At 42.3% G+C, this 16,174-nt stretch overlaps 1 protein-coding gene across 1 annotated transcript in view; it reads right to left on the reverse strand.

Annotated features, from left to right (window-relative positions):
* Nucleotides 1-1,048: 1,048 nt before the first annotated feature.
* LOC109901128 (melatonin receptor type 1A-A) overlaps nt 1,049-16,174 on the reverse strand; it is a 60,044-nt gene continuing 44,918 nt past the window's right edge. The window contains exon 2 of the mRNA XM_020497169.2: nt 1,049-3,110. Within this exon, the coding sequence (XP_020352758.1) occupies nt 2,242-3,110 (869 nt within the window). The 3' untranslated portion in view covers nt 1,049-2,241. The remainder of the gene's footprint in view (nt 3,111-16,174) is intronic.

A 16,174-nucleotide genomic window follows, 5' to 3' on the forward strand; every position in this document is an offset into this window, starting at 1 on the left:
TGACCACATATTGACAGCATGTGACTAACAGTGCAGTTCTACTTTGTGGAGGGTTTTACGTGCCTTGATCAAGGGAACAATGGCAGGAGATGGTAGACCTACATGGGATCAGACAGCAGCTTTCCAGTGTCAATAATGCTTTACTTTTTAATGAAGGCTATAATAAGTCATGGAAATGTGGTTAAAAGTAATGGAGATGTTGTGAAAAATGTGTATGAACCCTTAACTGTGAATAATCAGAGGTTTCTATAGCTTTAAAGCATTTGTGAATTGGTGACCTAGTCGAATAGACCGCATTTGAAGAAGACAGCTCCTGCACTTCTTTCATCCCAAATCAAACACTGTTTCCAGCTAGTTGTTCTAGAGTCCCGTTCCAAGGAAGTATGTTCAAATGTTTGATGGAAAATCTGGTTTGTTAGAGCTAGAATACCTGAAAGCTATCAAACTGTATCATTAGCAGTGTTAAACGAATGTACTTTTGCCATGAGAGATAACGAATACAGTCTTCTTTCAGTACTGGTTTCTAGTAGCCTGGAATCCAAACTGATATAGTCCATTTCACCATAATAAGTTTTACAATTCCAGCTAGGATATATATTTAGTTGGTTTACAGCTACTGTTAGTGATTGAGCCTTAGCATGGGCCAGGTCGAATCACATATTACCTGGGCAGATTTGTAGCACCGCCATCAATGTCGATCTCTGGTTTCTGGGCCAAAGAATAGGGTTGTGGAGCCAGGACCTCAGCCAAGTTGGGGGACATCAATTAACGTTGCACATCGATACGGCCCCAGCCTGAGACAGATTGGTTTGTTTTCGAATGGCAATTAAAGTGTAATCAGTGGGTTTGAAAGTGTATTTGTCTTAGCGAGTGCCGTTGGACAAACGCTTTCTTCAAATAAGTCCTAAGGAAGCTGCTGAGCTGTGAAAATCTACTGGCTAATAGCAAGGTAATCCATTTTACCCAAATGTCTTTACTAAGTATACTTCATTATGTATCGATATAACATGCATGAATTTTCCAAGAAAATATCAACAACAACAAAAAGATTACATTGGATTTGAACAAACCGGACTGCAATATGTGTGTGATTGTGTGTTGTTGTGCTGTACTGAAATAGTTGCACACATCTGCATCTGATCCTTTATTTAGCATATTAAAGATTCTTCAGATCCATGCATACAAGGAGCTCAGAGAGAGAGAGAGAGAGAGAGAGAGAGAGACGAAGTGAGTGAGAAAGAAAGAAATCCCATACTTACAAACATATTCCACCGAATGATGGGAACAGTTTTGCAGGGCATCGTGAAACAGCAGCAATCCAAACATATTGCTTCCTCCTCTAAAGGAAGGAGTGTAACAGTGTCACAACCCAACAAAACTGATCATTAACATCGGTCAAATCTTTAACAAGCGCTTTTGGTCATGTTTGTGACCAGACATTGCAGAATTTTTCTGGCTTTCACGGTATGATATATTTGTCATTTGTAGGTTTGCAAAATGAAGATTTTCTATTCATCTTGAATGCTGCTTATTCCCTCCTGATTCTGGGAATATTCCAACTGGGATTTCTGAAAAACCTGTTAATTTTTGAGAAGTTCCAGGAATTTTGCAACCCTAGGCATTTTATTTAATCAGATTATTGATGTTGGTGAAATGAACCTGATATATATTCTCGTACATCTATATAACATATACTTCATATAAAATAAAAACATATAATATGTCATACATAGAGTCACTGTTATCATCACTGTAAACATGAAAACAAAAGTACATTATCACTTTTTTAATTAAGTACCAAAAAAACGAACAAAAGTGCTTTTTGCAAAAGACAAAAGATACATTTTCCCCGTTTCGCTTTGACTGTATAGAGGTGAAGATAGCACAAATCACGGACGGTTCAGAAAGTTTTGTTTTTGTATTTGGTAATTGTTCTCCGTTCACTTGGATTACTAATCTTGCTATTTTATGTCACGTTGGTTCCCTTAAGCCTCCCTCCCCCTTTGTTCATGCGTGTGTGTTAGTATCACCCGGTCCCAAATCGCTCCCTACCCCTTCCCCTGGGCTCCTTAACTCCTCCAATGTTTGTAGATCTGCAGTGTACTGGATAGGTACAAGAAGCGAAATGGGGCAGCTTGAGCTTCCGCCATATTGCTTCCTTCCACCTTACAGATGTATAGACATCGATGGGTTCGCACCATGGGGGAGGGGTAGGGAGCTCACTGGGACCAGCTGGTCCTCTCACACCAACTCCAACTTGACCTGGTTGTTGTTGGTGATGAGCGGCGACGGCTTGCTCTTGAGCCGCTCGGCCGCGTCGTTGGAGCTGCCGTGAAAGAAGATTCGCGCCGTGCAGACCGACACCACAATGCGCTTGTACTCGCGCCGGAAGTTCTGGTTGAGCACCCCATATACGATGGCATTAAGGCAGCTGTTGAAGTAGGCCATGAAGTAGCTCGCCACGAAGAGCCACTCGGGGATGAGAGGCACCACCACCTCTGGGTTGATGGCCACTGCCAGCCCAATGAAGTTGAGCGGCGCCCAGCACACGGCGAACAGCACAAACACCACGAACATAGTCACGAAGTTCCTCACATCGTGTGGCGTCAGTTTCGGTCTATTGTCCGGTTTGACACGTCGCCTAACCTGAATGACCAGGATCCAGATCCTCAGGTAGCAGTAAGTGACGATCATGATCGGTAGGATGAAGTGGAAGAAGACCACGGCAATGGTGTACGCCGAACTCGCAGACTGCTCGAACGTACATGAATACACCCTGGGGTCATACTGCAACGAACCCACGAAGAGATTCGGCACGATGGCCACAATGGTCAACGCCCAGATGAGTAGGACGTAACACACTGAGTTCTTGTCGCTGTACAGCTTGTCGTACTTAAGGCTGTGACATATATAACAGTAGCGGTTGATGGCAATGCCGGTGATGTTGAAGATGGAGCCGATGACGCTGACGCCCATGAGAAAACCGCTGATCTGGCAGTGGACATAGCCCAGGTTCCAGCCTTTGTGGAAGATGGAGGTGAGGACCAGAGGGTAGGGGTAGATGGCCACCACCAGGTCGGCCACGGCCAGGCTCACCACAAAGATGTTTCCTAGAGCAAGAGAGAGAGAACAAAGATCATGGAAATGAGAAACTATTCTATCCTATCACAATGAGCACAATCAAAGTCATCAAGACAAACACTATGTTAATGTCACTGAATAAGCGGCTGAATGGACGGACAGGTAATTGTGTTTCCATTCTTTCAGCCAGAAAGGCTTGACTAATTTATTTACATATACCATTTTGCATACCTCACAACACAGCAAACTGCTTCAAGGCTACTACTTTGACAACTAGGTGCTTATGGTGAGAGAAAAACAATGCCTTTGAATCTGCATATGCTTGTGTAAGTGTGTATGTCAGTGTGTGTATGTCAGTGTGTCAATGTCAGTGTGTATCTTTCTTTGTTTGTTTCTTAGTTAAGGACCATCAATCAATTACACAATGTAAATGAGACAATATTTTCATGTTGCACACCTTTTAGTTTATTTGTATATGAATTTCTACAATTTATAGTTGTTTTTAGGTTTTAAAGTCATTGACATTTGGAGCTATTGAAAGTTTAGCATATTCTCCCATGTACATTGTGTAATTTACTGATGGTCCCTAACTAGCCCCATACGGATATCCAAAGTCAACCCAAATTTACCACAGACATTACGATTGGGTCGCATGCAGCAAAGATGGTGGATAAATGAAGATAGTTCACTCAGGCCGTTAGCTATTGAAAAAATTTTATTACGTTCCAGTCTGCTTAATTGGGTGTGTCTCCCATAGACACCAGTGTAATAGCAGCTGGGTCTGGTCAACTTCATTTATTAACTTTCATTTAACCATAACATTTTACAAAATAATCGGCAAGTGTGGTGTCTCGCTTCGTCTTCCATCCCCGGCGTGCATCTGCACTCTGAATTCATAATTACTTGTGTGCTGCCAGCTCTGGGCATGTGGACAGGATTGAAACCAACCCAACCTTCATTTACATTGTGATGCAGTCATGACTACCACAAGTCTCACGAAAATACATTTTGGACAAGACTGACTTTATAACCAAAATGATCCTATTTACACTTGGTAGTCAGTTTTGACAGTTGTCATGACTTTCCCTTCTGGGTGAGGATCAAAGAGTGCACCCCCCCCCCCCTCTCCCACCAGAGAGGAAGGGGTGGAAATTGGGCTGGTTGATGACTTTAACGACCAGTCGCAAACTTTCTCTCTCTGGCCCTTTGCAGTATGGGTACTAAAACAGAGAGATACTTTGCAGTACTTTAACAACAGAAGGTTGGACATTGAAACAATATTTATATCATAAATAGTGTGGGAAATGGCTGGTGGGACTCCAAACAATAATCATGTCAAATCAGTTGTTGTTTTGTGATATCATTAAGGACGGTAAATAACAGTAACTCTACCAATGTATACGTACATCCCAGTTATCAGATTTACATCTCAATCTTGTGGACTTTATATGATTAAATATGAGACTATTTGTGAGAAGATGAAATGTTATTTTAGCCTTCTAAATGAGATAATTGTTTTTCCTAAGAAACATTTGTCAAGTCAGTAACTACGCCCACGTGAGCACAGACATTGTGGCAACGTGAAGTATCCTCCCTCCAAGGCAAGTGCATAAAATGACCGCTAACAACATTTACATTAGACCAAAACATGCCGGGTGTGTAAATCGGTTCCAGCTGTCCCCTGAATAATCATAACTTAGACTAGGGTTCGTGCAGATTTGAAGTCAACGACGTTCAGAATGAGACTGATACGAGGTAATAATTATTAATGGATGATGGTATGATAACGATATAAAACAATATATTATCGAGTTAATTCGTGAAACGGTAACTCATTAAACAAACTTTTTCCATGGTGCCCCAAGATTGATAATGAGTTGGTGTTACATGATTAATTTATTCACATAATAATTAAACATAGTTAATTGATTTGATAAAATAACCGTCATCACATTAATCGATAGTCATGTCACGACACAGTAGAATAAATGTTTCTGATTCATATTGATGCCACATAGGGTGTTTTCTAAATGAGAAGTTGGTTTTTAGACTGTTTCTTGGTAGTCTTAAACAAATCTACTTTGAAACACAAGTATACGCCTCACACACATGGTTATGGGCAACAACAACAAAAAAGAAGGCACCCATACCATGGCAGATATACAGTTGAAATGTTTTCAATTTTGAGTTTGCATCCCAACATTACACTTCATATACATCACAGAAGATTGAAATATAACAAAAACCGTTTGACATAGAAACATCATTTGTTTATTTTTTTATAATCTTTATTCATTATGCAAAAACATTCCACAGGTGAGGCAAAAGAGGGGGCTTTTGGTCATTGACTCACCAGCAAGTGAAGTGAGTGCATGACATGCCACTTCACACAGAGAAGGAGGATGAGAACAAATCTCTCATTATATTCTGAAAGGACCACGCTCAGGCTCGCACACGAAAACACACGCTAGTTAGTTCCAAGTTTGCTTTAATTATGCAAAGTCAGTGTTTTTCCCTGCGTTTGCCCGACAGATCTTCTGAAGAGTGAAATTGTATGCGTAAAGGCAAAGATTGAATTTACTCAATCAGGCAGTTAACAGCTTTCACCTACAGTGCCTACAGTACTGTATGTGTGTCATAAACCTGGTCCTGTTAGTGAGGAGTTCCTGTTGTGTCAGACGTGAGCTAAACATAAAGGCAGCAAGTACTACGCTTCGACAACATCGCTACAACGACTCAGCAATATTGCAGTAGCGTTGAAGTATCGTCTTTCCACACCCATCACTCCTTGACTTCCAGCCACGATCTATCACACAGATCAGTCGCCAGACGCTTCTGGGAAATGTGTCACTCTCTCCGGGACGCCGGTGGCACAGACACGCAAGCACAACAAAACCCAGGTCTGCCCGGTTCCTTCCCTCTCTTTCTGTCTCCCCTCTCCCTCGTAGCATACCAGAAATTCTTTCATGGCCGAAGACCTTTCCTGCAATAAATGAAGCTTTGTCCTCCTGGATCTGTCATCCAGGAGCCCTCTGTAAGAGGATTATGTGCACCTGCGTTGTGCACCTGCTATTGTAGCTGGACGAGGAGACTTGACAGAAGGTCTGGCGGCTAAAACAAAGAGATGTTTCTCAAGCTCAATGCAGACACCTGCATTGCTTGCTGTTTGGGGTTTTAGGCTGGGTTTCTGTACAGCACTTTGAGATATCAGCTGATGTACGAAGGGCTATATAAATACATTTGATTTGATTTGATTTGAAGCTATGGCGTGAGAGCTTAAGGGTGGAGACAGCAAGGGTTGAGGAGTTTGCCTTTAAGACCTCTAAGACCAAGATGTCACTACCCCTAAACGTGAGACTCGCTAAAGCAAAGCTGGGGCCAGGGTTTAGACTATTTGAGCTGCTTGGAGTGTTCATACAGAGCCTAGACCTTGACAAGGTTGTGAGACAGAGCCCTGCAGCCAGCTCGGCTGGCATTCAAGTGCCCTGAGGCCTGGCTTCTATCGGCTCTTGTCACCGTGGAGGCTAGACCCGCTGATTGACACACCACTCAAAGTATTAATTTGGCTTAAGGGGAGATACAGCCCAGCTCTTCCAAGTTTTAATTTTTTATTCACTTGCCACCGACTTCGATAAGGATTTAGGCATTAGGGAATAACCTCTGGTCTTTTTCTGTGGCAGGCAGTGGAGATACATTTTTTTCAATGGAGCAGCATGGATAAGATAACTTGAATACCTCGAGCGGCGTGCCCTTTTTGAAGGACAGCAGGTAGAGCGAGTCAGAGTGAGTCCAAGCACGTCGGCGCCGGCCAACTGTAGCCTCACGGTTATGCTCCGCTAATGAGGTGTGAATTTCAACGCCTAGGGTCAAAGTGTAAACTCCACAACTTGAGGGTCAGCGAGGCACCAAGGTCGAAGTGTCAGAAAGTGGGAGAAGGTCCCAAGGGCCCTAACTCTATTGCCCCTGGCAGATTATTATGCATAGGCTAGATAGCTGTTATAAAGTAATCTATGATAATGTATGCCAGTGGTTCCCAAACTAGGGGAGATGACCAAATGAAAAAGGAACTTTCAACTTACAGTACTCTTGAATGTTGTAATAGTAAAAGGTGCAATTTCAAAATTGGGTAGTGCATCAGAGGTCATTGTAGAGAGAGCTATCTATTTATTTATCCCATGTCATCTAGTGTTTTGATTTTGTTGTAAAGTTTGAGTCACTCAGATATCAGACAAAATCACATAAGACATTCATTGTAGGGAATTAGCTTTAAAACAGCACATAAATCCTCCACGCTATTTCAAAATGTACATGTTTGCAGCGAGCATGTATACCATTTCAGGAAATAAGCATTGAATATGCAAAACAAGAGGGGTGTGAACTGTTTGTGTCATGAACAGGGCTTGTGCCCATAGAAAAAGACGTTGGAGAATGCATATCTGACATTCATGAATTGTAACTTCACATGTAACGTTCACCTTCTGTACTTAGGCATCGATAGAATGGTTAATAATTCAAGTGTTTCTTTCACAAAGGCAATGTGGAAACACTGGCTTATTTAAGTCAATGATGGTGTTACAGAATTGGCATGTGTCACAGATTGGGCATGGCGGGCATTTAACAAGGGCTAGTTGGAATTCACCCAAAATATCCCACCGCTGCCACCAGCACAACAATGATCAAATTGGATTACGATGGCTCCAACTCCCTCACAGCACCAATGTGACAGATCAGAGTCAAACACATAACGGTGAGATGGAGCTACTGTACTGAGACAAAAGTGGACGCAAAAACAAAAAAGAATTAGTGTGTCATCTCTCTATGGCACTCACTGTAATCCGGGTCCTTCATATAAGAGAGGGAGAGAGACAGAGGAAGAGAGAGAGAGAGCAAAAGGGACAGGGAGAGAGAGCAAAAGGGACAGGGAGAGAGAGAGCGAGCGAGAGAGCGCGAGAGATGGACAGGGAGAAAGAGAGAGAGAGAGAGAGGGGGCGAGATAGGAGAGAAACATGAGCGATGTCCCTCGTGACATTATTGGATTTGCAGATATAGTGTTTGTGAATGAGGGCTGGTGACAGGCGTGGATGATGAGGCATGCCTCTCCAGAGTTAATCTGTTCTCTCCTCTCTACTAAGGCTATTTCAAGAGCGTACCATAAAACAAACGGCTTAGAAAGGAAAATGGACAGCATTTGGAAAGCATGCTGAAACAATATGTTAATGCAAGCAGTGTAGAGTATCAGCGAGATCACACCAGATACAGTGCCTTGCGAAAGTATTCGGCCCCCTTGAACTTTGCGACCTTTTGCCACATTTCAGGCTTCAAACATAAAGATATAAAACTGTATTTTTTTGTGAAGAATCAACAACAAGTGGGACACAATCATGAAGTGGAACGACATTTATTGGATATTTCAAACTTTTTTAACAAATCAAAAACTGAAAAATTGGGCGTGCAAAATTATTCAGCCCCCTTAAGTTAATACTTTGTAGCACCACCTTTTGCTGCGATTACAGCTGTAAGTCGCTTGGGGTATGTCTCTATCAGTTTTGCACATCGAGAGACTGACATTTTTTCCCATTCCTCCTTGCAAAACAGCTCGAGCTCAGTGAGGTTGGATGGAGAGCATTTGTGAACAGCAGTTTTCAGTTCTTTCCACAGATTCTCGATTGGATTCAGGTCTGGACTTTGACTTGGCCATTCTAACACCTGGATATGTTTATTTTTGAACCATTCCATTGTAGATTTTGCTTTATGTTTTGGATCATTGTCTTGTTGGAAGACAAATCTCCGTCCCAGTCTCAGGTCTTTTGCAGACTCCATCAGGTTTTCTTCCAGAATGGTCCTGTATTTGGCTCCATCCATCTTCCCATCAATTTTAACCATCTTCCCTGTCCCTGCTGAAGAATAGCAGGCCCAAACCATGATGCTGCCACCACCATGTTTGACAGTGGGGATGGTGTGTTCAGGGTGATGAGCTGTGTTGCTTTTACGCCAAACATAACGTTTTGCATTGTTGCCAAAAAGTTCAATTTTGGTTTCATCTGACCAGAGCACCTTCTTCCACATGTTTGGTGTGTCTCCCAGGTGGCTTGTGGCAAACTTTAAACAACACTTTTTATGGATATCTTTAAGAAATGGCTTTCTTCTTGCCACTCTTCCATGAAGGCCAGATTTGTGCAATATACGACTGATTGTTGTCCTATGGACAGAGTCTCCCACCTCAGCTGTAGATCTCTGCAGTTCATCCAGAGTGATCATGGGCCTCTTGGCTGCATCTCTGATCAGTCTTCTCCTTGTATGAGCTGAAAGTTTAGAGGGGCGGCCAGGTCTTGGTAGATTTGCAATGGTCTGATACTCCTTCCATTTCAATATTATCGCTTGCACAGTGCTCCTTGGGATGTTTAAAGCTTGGGAAATATTTTTGTATCCAAATCCGGCTTTAAACTTCTTCACAACAGTATCTCGGACCTGCCTGGTGTGTTCCTTGTTCTTCATGATGCTCTCTGCGCTTTTAACGGACCTCTGAGACTATCACAGTGCAGGTGCATTTATACGGAGACTTGATTACACACAGGTGGATTGTATTTATCATCATTGGATCATTCAGAGATCCTCACTGAACTTCTGGAGAGAGTTTGCTGCACTGAAAGTAAAGGGGCTGAATAATTTTGCACGCCCAATTTTCAGTTTTTGATTTGTTAAAAAAGTTTGAAATATCCAATGTCGTCCCACTTGTTGTTGATTCTTCACAAAAAAATACAGTTTTATATCTTTATGTTTGAAGCCTGAAATGTGGCAAAAGGTCGCAAAGTTCAAGGGGGCCGAATACTTTCGCAAGGCACTGTATTACTTCAATATTCTATTCAGGTCCCCAGGATGTCAGGAGCTGCATTCAATACCATTCACTAGAGGCAACGTGAGCACGTATTACCATCTAGTAGGGAGATGCCTTCAATACCATTCACTAGAGGCAACGTGAGCACGTATTACCATCTAGTAGGGAGATGCCTTCAATACCATCCACTAGAGGCAACGTGAGCACGTATTACCATCTAGTAGGGAGATGCCTTCAATACCATCCACTAGAGGCATCGTGAGCACTTATTACCATCTAGTAGGGAGATGCCTTCAATACCATCCACTAGAGGCAACGTGAGCACGTATTACCATCTAGTAGGGAGATGCCTTCAATACCATCCACTAGAGGCAACGTGAGCACGTATTACCATCTAGTAGGGAGATGCCTTCAATACCATCCACTAGAGGCAACGTGAGCAGGTATTACCATCTAGTAGGGAGATGCCTTCAATACCATCCACTAGAGGCAACGTGAGCACGTATTACCATCTAGTAGGGAGATGCCTTCAATACCATCCACTAGAGGCAACGTGAGCAGGTATTACCATCTAGTAGGGAGATGCCTTCAATACCATCCACTAGAGGCAACGTGAGCACGTATTACCATCTAGTAGGGAGATGCCTTCAATACCATCCACTAGAGGCAACGTGAGCACGTATTACCATCTAGTAGGGAGATGCCTTCAATACTATCCACTAGAGGCAACGTGAGCACGTATTACCATCTAGTAGGGAGATGCCTTCAATACCATCCACTAGAGGAAACGACCGATTATGATTGTTTAATGCCGATACCAATACCGATTATTGGAGGACCAAAAAAAAGACGGTACCGTTTAATTGGCCGATTTTTATATATATATTTGTAATAATGACTATTACAACAATACTGAATGAACACTTTTATTTTAACTTAATATGAATGAGGGCTGGTGCAATACATCACTAAAATCAATTTAGTCTCAAATAAATAATTAAACATGTTCAATTTGGTTCAAATAATGCAAAAACAAAGTGTTGGAGAAGAAAGTAAAAGTGCAATATTTGCCATGCAAAAAAGCTAATGTTTAAGTTCCTTGCTCAGAACATGAGAACATATGAAAGCTGGTGGTTCCTTTGAACATGAGTCTTCAATATTCACAGGTAAGACGTTTTAGGTTGTAGTTATTATAGGAATTATAGGACTATTTCTCTCTATGCCATTTGTATTTCATATACCATACCTTTGACTATTGGATGTTCTTATAGGTACTATAGTATTTCCAGCCTAATCTCGGGAGTTGATAGGCTTGAAGTCATAAACAGCGGAATGCTTGAAGCACAGCGAAGAGCTGCTGGCAAATGCAGGAAAGTGCTGTTTGAATGAATGCTTACAAACCTGCTGCTCCTACCACCGCTCAGTCAGACTGCTCTATCAAATCATAGACTTAATTATAATATAAGAACACACAGAAATATGAGCCTTAGGTCATTGATATGGTCAAATCCAGAAACTATAATTTCGAAAACAAAACGTTTATTCTTTCAGTGAAATACGGAACCGTTCCATAATATTGCAGTTACATTGCACAACCTTCAATGTTATGTCATATTTATGTACAATTCTGGCAAAATAATTACGGTCTTTGTTAGGAAGAAATGAAACACACAGTTCGCAACGAGCCAGGCAGCCCAATCTGCTGCATATACCCTGACTGCTTGCACGGAACGCAAGAGAAGTGACACAATTTCCCTAGTTAAAAGAAATTCATGTTAGTAGGCAATATTTACTAAATATGCAGGTTTAAAAATATATAATTGTGTACTGATTTTAAGAAAGGCATTGATGTTTATGGTCAGGTACACATTGGTGCAATGACAGTGCTTTTTTTCCGCGAATGCGCTCGTTAAATCATCACTCGTTTGGCGAAGTAGGCTGTGATTTGATGATAAATTAACAGGCACCGCATCGATTATATGCAACATAGGACAAGCTACCATGTGTAGTTAACTAGTGATTATTTTAAGATTGATTGTTTTTTATAAGATAATTTTAATGCTAGCTAGCACCTTACCTTGGCTCCTTGCTGCACTCACGTAACAGGTAGTCAGCCTGCCACGCAGTCTCCTCGTGGAGTGCAATGTAATCGGCCATAATCGGTGTCCAAAAATGCAGATACCGATTGTTATGAAATCGGCACTAACTAGTCGGCCATACTGATTAATCGGTCGACCTCTAATATAAAAGCAATATGTTATCCTAAATGTAATATGTAAACATCTGGCATTCGACCAATTCACACCAGCAGACATAATAAAGCAAAAGCTGAGACAATGCAAAGCAACAACGGAATACAGAAGACGACCACAAAAGACAAACTAGACAAAACAAAACCTAGAGTTCGAAGCAGTATAAGTGAAAGCTGATTCTGCAGTAAGCTGCCCCTCGTGAACTGTCATTGTCACTAGTTAATAAATCACAGGAGTGAAAGCGATCATACGAGGCGGACCAGTGCCAGAGAAGAGAAGAAAGAACCCAAATGCAGACCGAAGAGATTCACATTACCACAGGTATTTCAAGGCACTTACCTAACTCTTGACATTTCGGAAAGTGCTTTTAACTTGTTTCATCTTCTGGGACTCTGTCTCTTTTTCTCTCAGTGCAGGTTTTGGCCTTGCAGACAGACTGTCAGGTCAGAGTGCTTCCCTGTGTCTGTATTCAGACAGAACTCTTCAGACAAGGGTGAGTTTTTAGTTCTGTGCACATTGACATTTTTCGATCTGCGACAAACTACTTGCGTGGGCTCTTGAAGACCTCAGGAAAGGACTTTCACTGTTATATTCATGGAAACGGAAAACAAATGTCAAGTTCTTCCAATTCCCTATTTATTTATCTTAGTGTACGGCACAATAAGACGAATCCTAGGGTGTGATAGCGCTGTGGTTTAACAGTACTCAGATAGACATGAATCGTACATCCCACCTACTCAGGGAACATGCCACAAAACAAATCCACCAAAGTTGGTCATCCTCCCAAAGTTCACGCTCTCATTCTCAATTTTCCGGGCTGCTAGTCAATTTGCAGCTTTGAGGACCATGCGCTTTGCATTTACCTGTCCGGTGCACTCACAGTCTCTCCTCGGGAAGCTGAGGAAGCCGCGATGACAAAACACCATGGGTGTTGTCACAATGGGATGTCAACACGGCCCACACAGCTGGTGGCATGAAGAGAGATGACAGGACCAGCCACGGTGGTCGTGGAGCCAGACAGAACCCCCCAAGGCGGAGTTGTTCGCTGTCATGTTGTCAATCCGATTACGCCATCCTTCATTTGTGAAGTTTCGCCCGTCTCCAATGTTAGTTGCCACTTCTCCACCAAAAACATTGACGGAAAACATCAAACCTGTGAACGAGGCGCTAGTTAAGGTATCGTATCATATTTGTTCATGCCTCAACTGAGTGACAAAGGCTGTTTGCATCACCGTTCTAGATGTGGCACAAACCTGCAGGTAAAAAAAAAAAAAAAAAGATAACATCTTCAATGTGTCATTATGACCAAGAAACTACGATTCGGTCCAACACGAGGATCTGAAAAGCTGTGTTTTAGGCTAGCTAGCTGTTAGCATGTAGAGTCACTGCTACACAATAACACATTATCTGCGTAATTTTCCCAAACACTCATCTTGCTTCTAGTTCTGAGCAATTAGTGCTTTTCGAGGTCGGGTTAAGTCTCTGTTTGATTATTCAAAAAAACAATCGCGGTTTTCAGTTTTGATTATTTGGGTTGAATACTGTAACAACACAGAATACAATAATGAATTAAAGTCCCATGATGGTAGTGACTGTTCATGTCTGCTGATCACTTCTTAACCATAATTTATTCACATTACTTTACTTAAAAAATATATTTCAGTTGTTGTGTTTATGACATTTGTTTTATTTTACTTCATTTTTCATTCCAAGTCAATGAATGTCTATAGAGCGACTGCATACAGTATATTGTCTGACAAAATTACTATTTTGCAGTTCTTCAAAGTAAATAAGACATACTTTTATGACTGGATCATTTATTTTCAGGTATTGGTACCTCGCGAAGCAACAGCTGCTCTCTATATCCCCTCAGACCGGACAAGTAGATGTGCAATGGATTATGATCATTGTAGTTAAATACCACGTTTTATGTGCTAAACGTTGTAGAATATTTGCCTGTTGGAAACTACAACTCCCTACTACATCACACAGTTCAGGCTGGTCTGATTTATCTCTAGAAAAACTGTGCACATTAATAAGCTTACAGAAAAGAAAGCAAATGGAATTCAAATCATTGAACCGATGTCGGTCAATTAGTTGTAAAAAACAAACAAAGAATAGGCCTCCTGGGTGGCGCAGTGGTGCCATCAGAGACTCTGATTTCGAGCCCAGGCTCGACGCACAATTGGCCCCAGCGTCATCTGGGTAAGGGAGGGTTTGGCCGGTAGGGAATATCCTTGTCTTATCGCGCACTAGTGACTCCTGTGGCGGGCCAGGCGCAGTGCACGCTAACCAGTTCGATAGGTGTACGGTGTTTCCTCCGACACATTGGTGCGGCTGGCTTCCTGGTTGGATGCGTGCTGTGTTAAGAAGCAGTGCGGCTTGGTTGGGTTGTGTTTCGGAGGATGCATGACTCTTGACCTTTGTCTCTCCCGAGCCCGTACGGGAGTTGTAGCGATAAGACAAGAGAGTAACTATTAACAATTGGATACCACGAAAGTGGGTAAAAATAAAAAATAAACAAATGTAAATGAAGAAAAAACAACATTTTGTTTAATCGCTCAGCACTACTTTCTTCACATGGGGCCCTGGCCTGTTGTGTACAGGCTACTGTACTTAAGGCCCTGAGGGGGGTAAACCATGTGGGTTACGGCTTGTTGTAGCCCCGGGCACCACTGCACCTTACCTCAGCTGCTCACCAGAGATCCACCATCAGATATTGTAGAAAGAGAAAAATATATTCACAGAACCACTTGGACAGACAGAAAGCCCCCAATGCATGACAGCTGCTGTCCCTGATCCACTTCCTGGGCACTGAATGCAAAACTAGGACCCTACACTGGCACTGTGTTGCACTGTTCTGGACTGTGCGCTAGAGAAAAGGATGTCAAAGCGCCAGGCTGTCCATTTCCGGATCCATACTGAGCGGGTTTGCAAATAAATCCATCAAACCTTTTTCTGTGCCGTTAAATATCTGAGGTTCAAAGCGAATTCAGTGTCCCACCAGAGGTCCACTGTAATGATGACCACCACTTCAGGAGTATCAAAGGGTTGTTGGAGCCTGCCGGGGTGCTTTGGACAAGTCCCAGGGGCGAACTCCATTATTTTCGAAAGGGGCCTTTTGATTTTGAGCTTTGGGGCATAAGGATACAAGCCAGGGATGGCCTAGCAGCAGGATTCCAAGTGTCCATAGCAAACACACAGTGCCACAAATTTGGGGAGGGCATGTGTGGGGATTATCATCTTCCCTCCACCTCCAATTAGACCCCCAGGTGAATTTGTTCTGAGTTTTGATTTGGAGAGACAAGCCTGTGCACCACAGTAGGGAACTGATGAAGTGACCCAGATAGGGGGGAAACAGACTGAAAGTTCTGCCAGGACACAAGGACTACAGGACACGGTCGAAGTGTCTGCATATATACTCTCTGTGTCCTATACGAGCGTGAGAGAGGTCTTAGTTGGAAGTGATTCCAGGGCTATTCTCAATGATTTTCCTCAAGGAATACTAAGTGGCTAACAGGCTAACAAACCATATAGTGCAGTCGAATCCCATTAGGTGTTGGAATGCGAACGCTAATTAAGAAAACTGGAGAGAAAACTCATAGCGTCATGATATACAGAGAGGAGGTTTCCCCCTCCTTTTTTCTACCTTCTCATTTAAACTGGTTGAATAAACGTTGTTTTCACGTCATTTCAACCCCAAAAATTTACCGATGAAGTTGAATCAACGTGGAAAAATGATTGGATTTTCTCAAAAGTCATCAATGTAAGAGAATTTTCTATTTTTTTAAATCCAATGCAACGGTGAAATGTTTTGCTGATTTCACTTTGAATTCACATTAGTTGACAACTCAACCAAATGTAAATCAAAACTAGATGTTGAACTGACGTCTGTTCCCAGTGGGTATCCTGCATATAGGAAACCAATTATGAAGGGTTTGGGCTCCATTTTGCAGTTATCAGCAGGGGTTGTAACCGGATCAGGAAACAGAACCGAAAATCTGAA

This window comes from Oncorhynchus kisutch, linkage group LG12 (assembly GCF_002021735.2).
Source record: "Oncorhynchus kisutch isolate 150728-3 linkage group LG12, Okis_V2, whole genome shotgun sequence".
Classification (NCBI taxonomy): domain Eukaryota; kingdom Metazoa; phylum Chordata; class Actinopteri; order Salmoniformes; family Salmonidae; genus Oncorhynchus; species Oncorhynchus kisutch.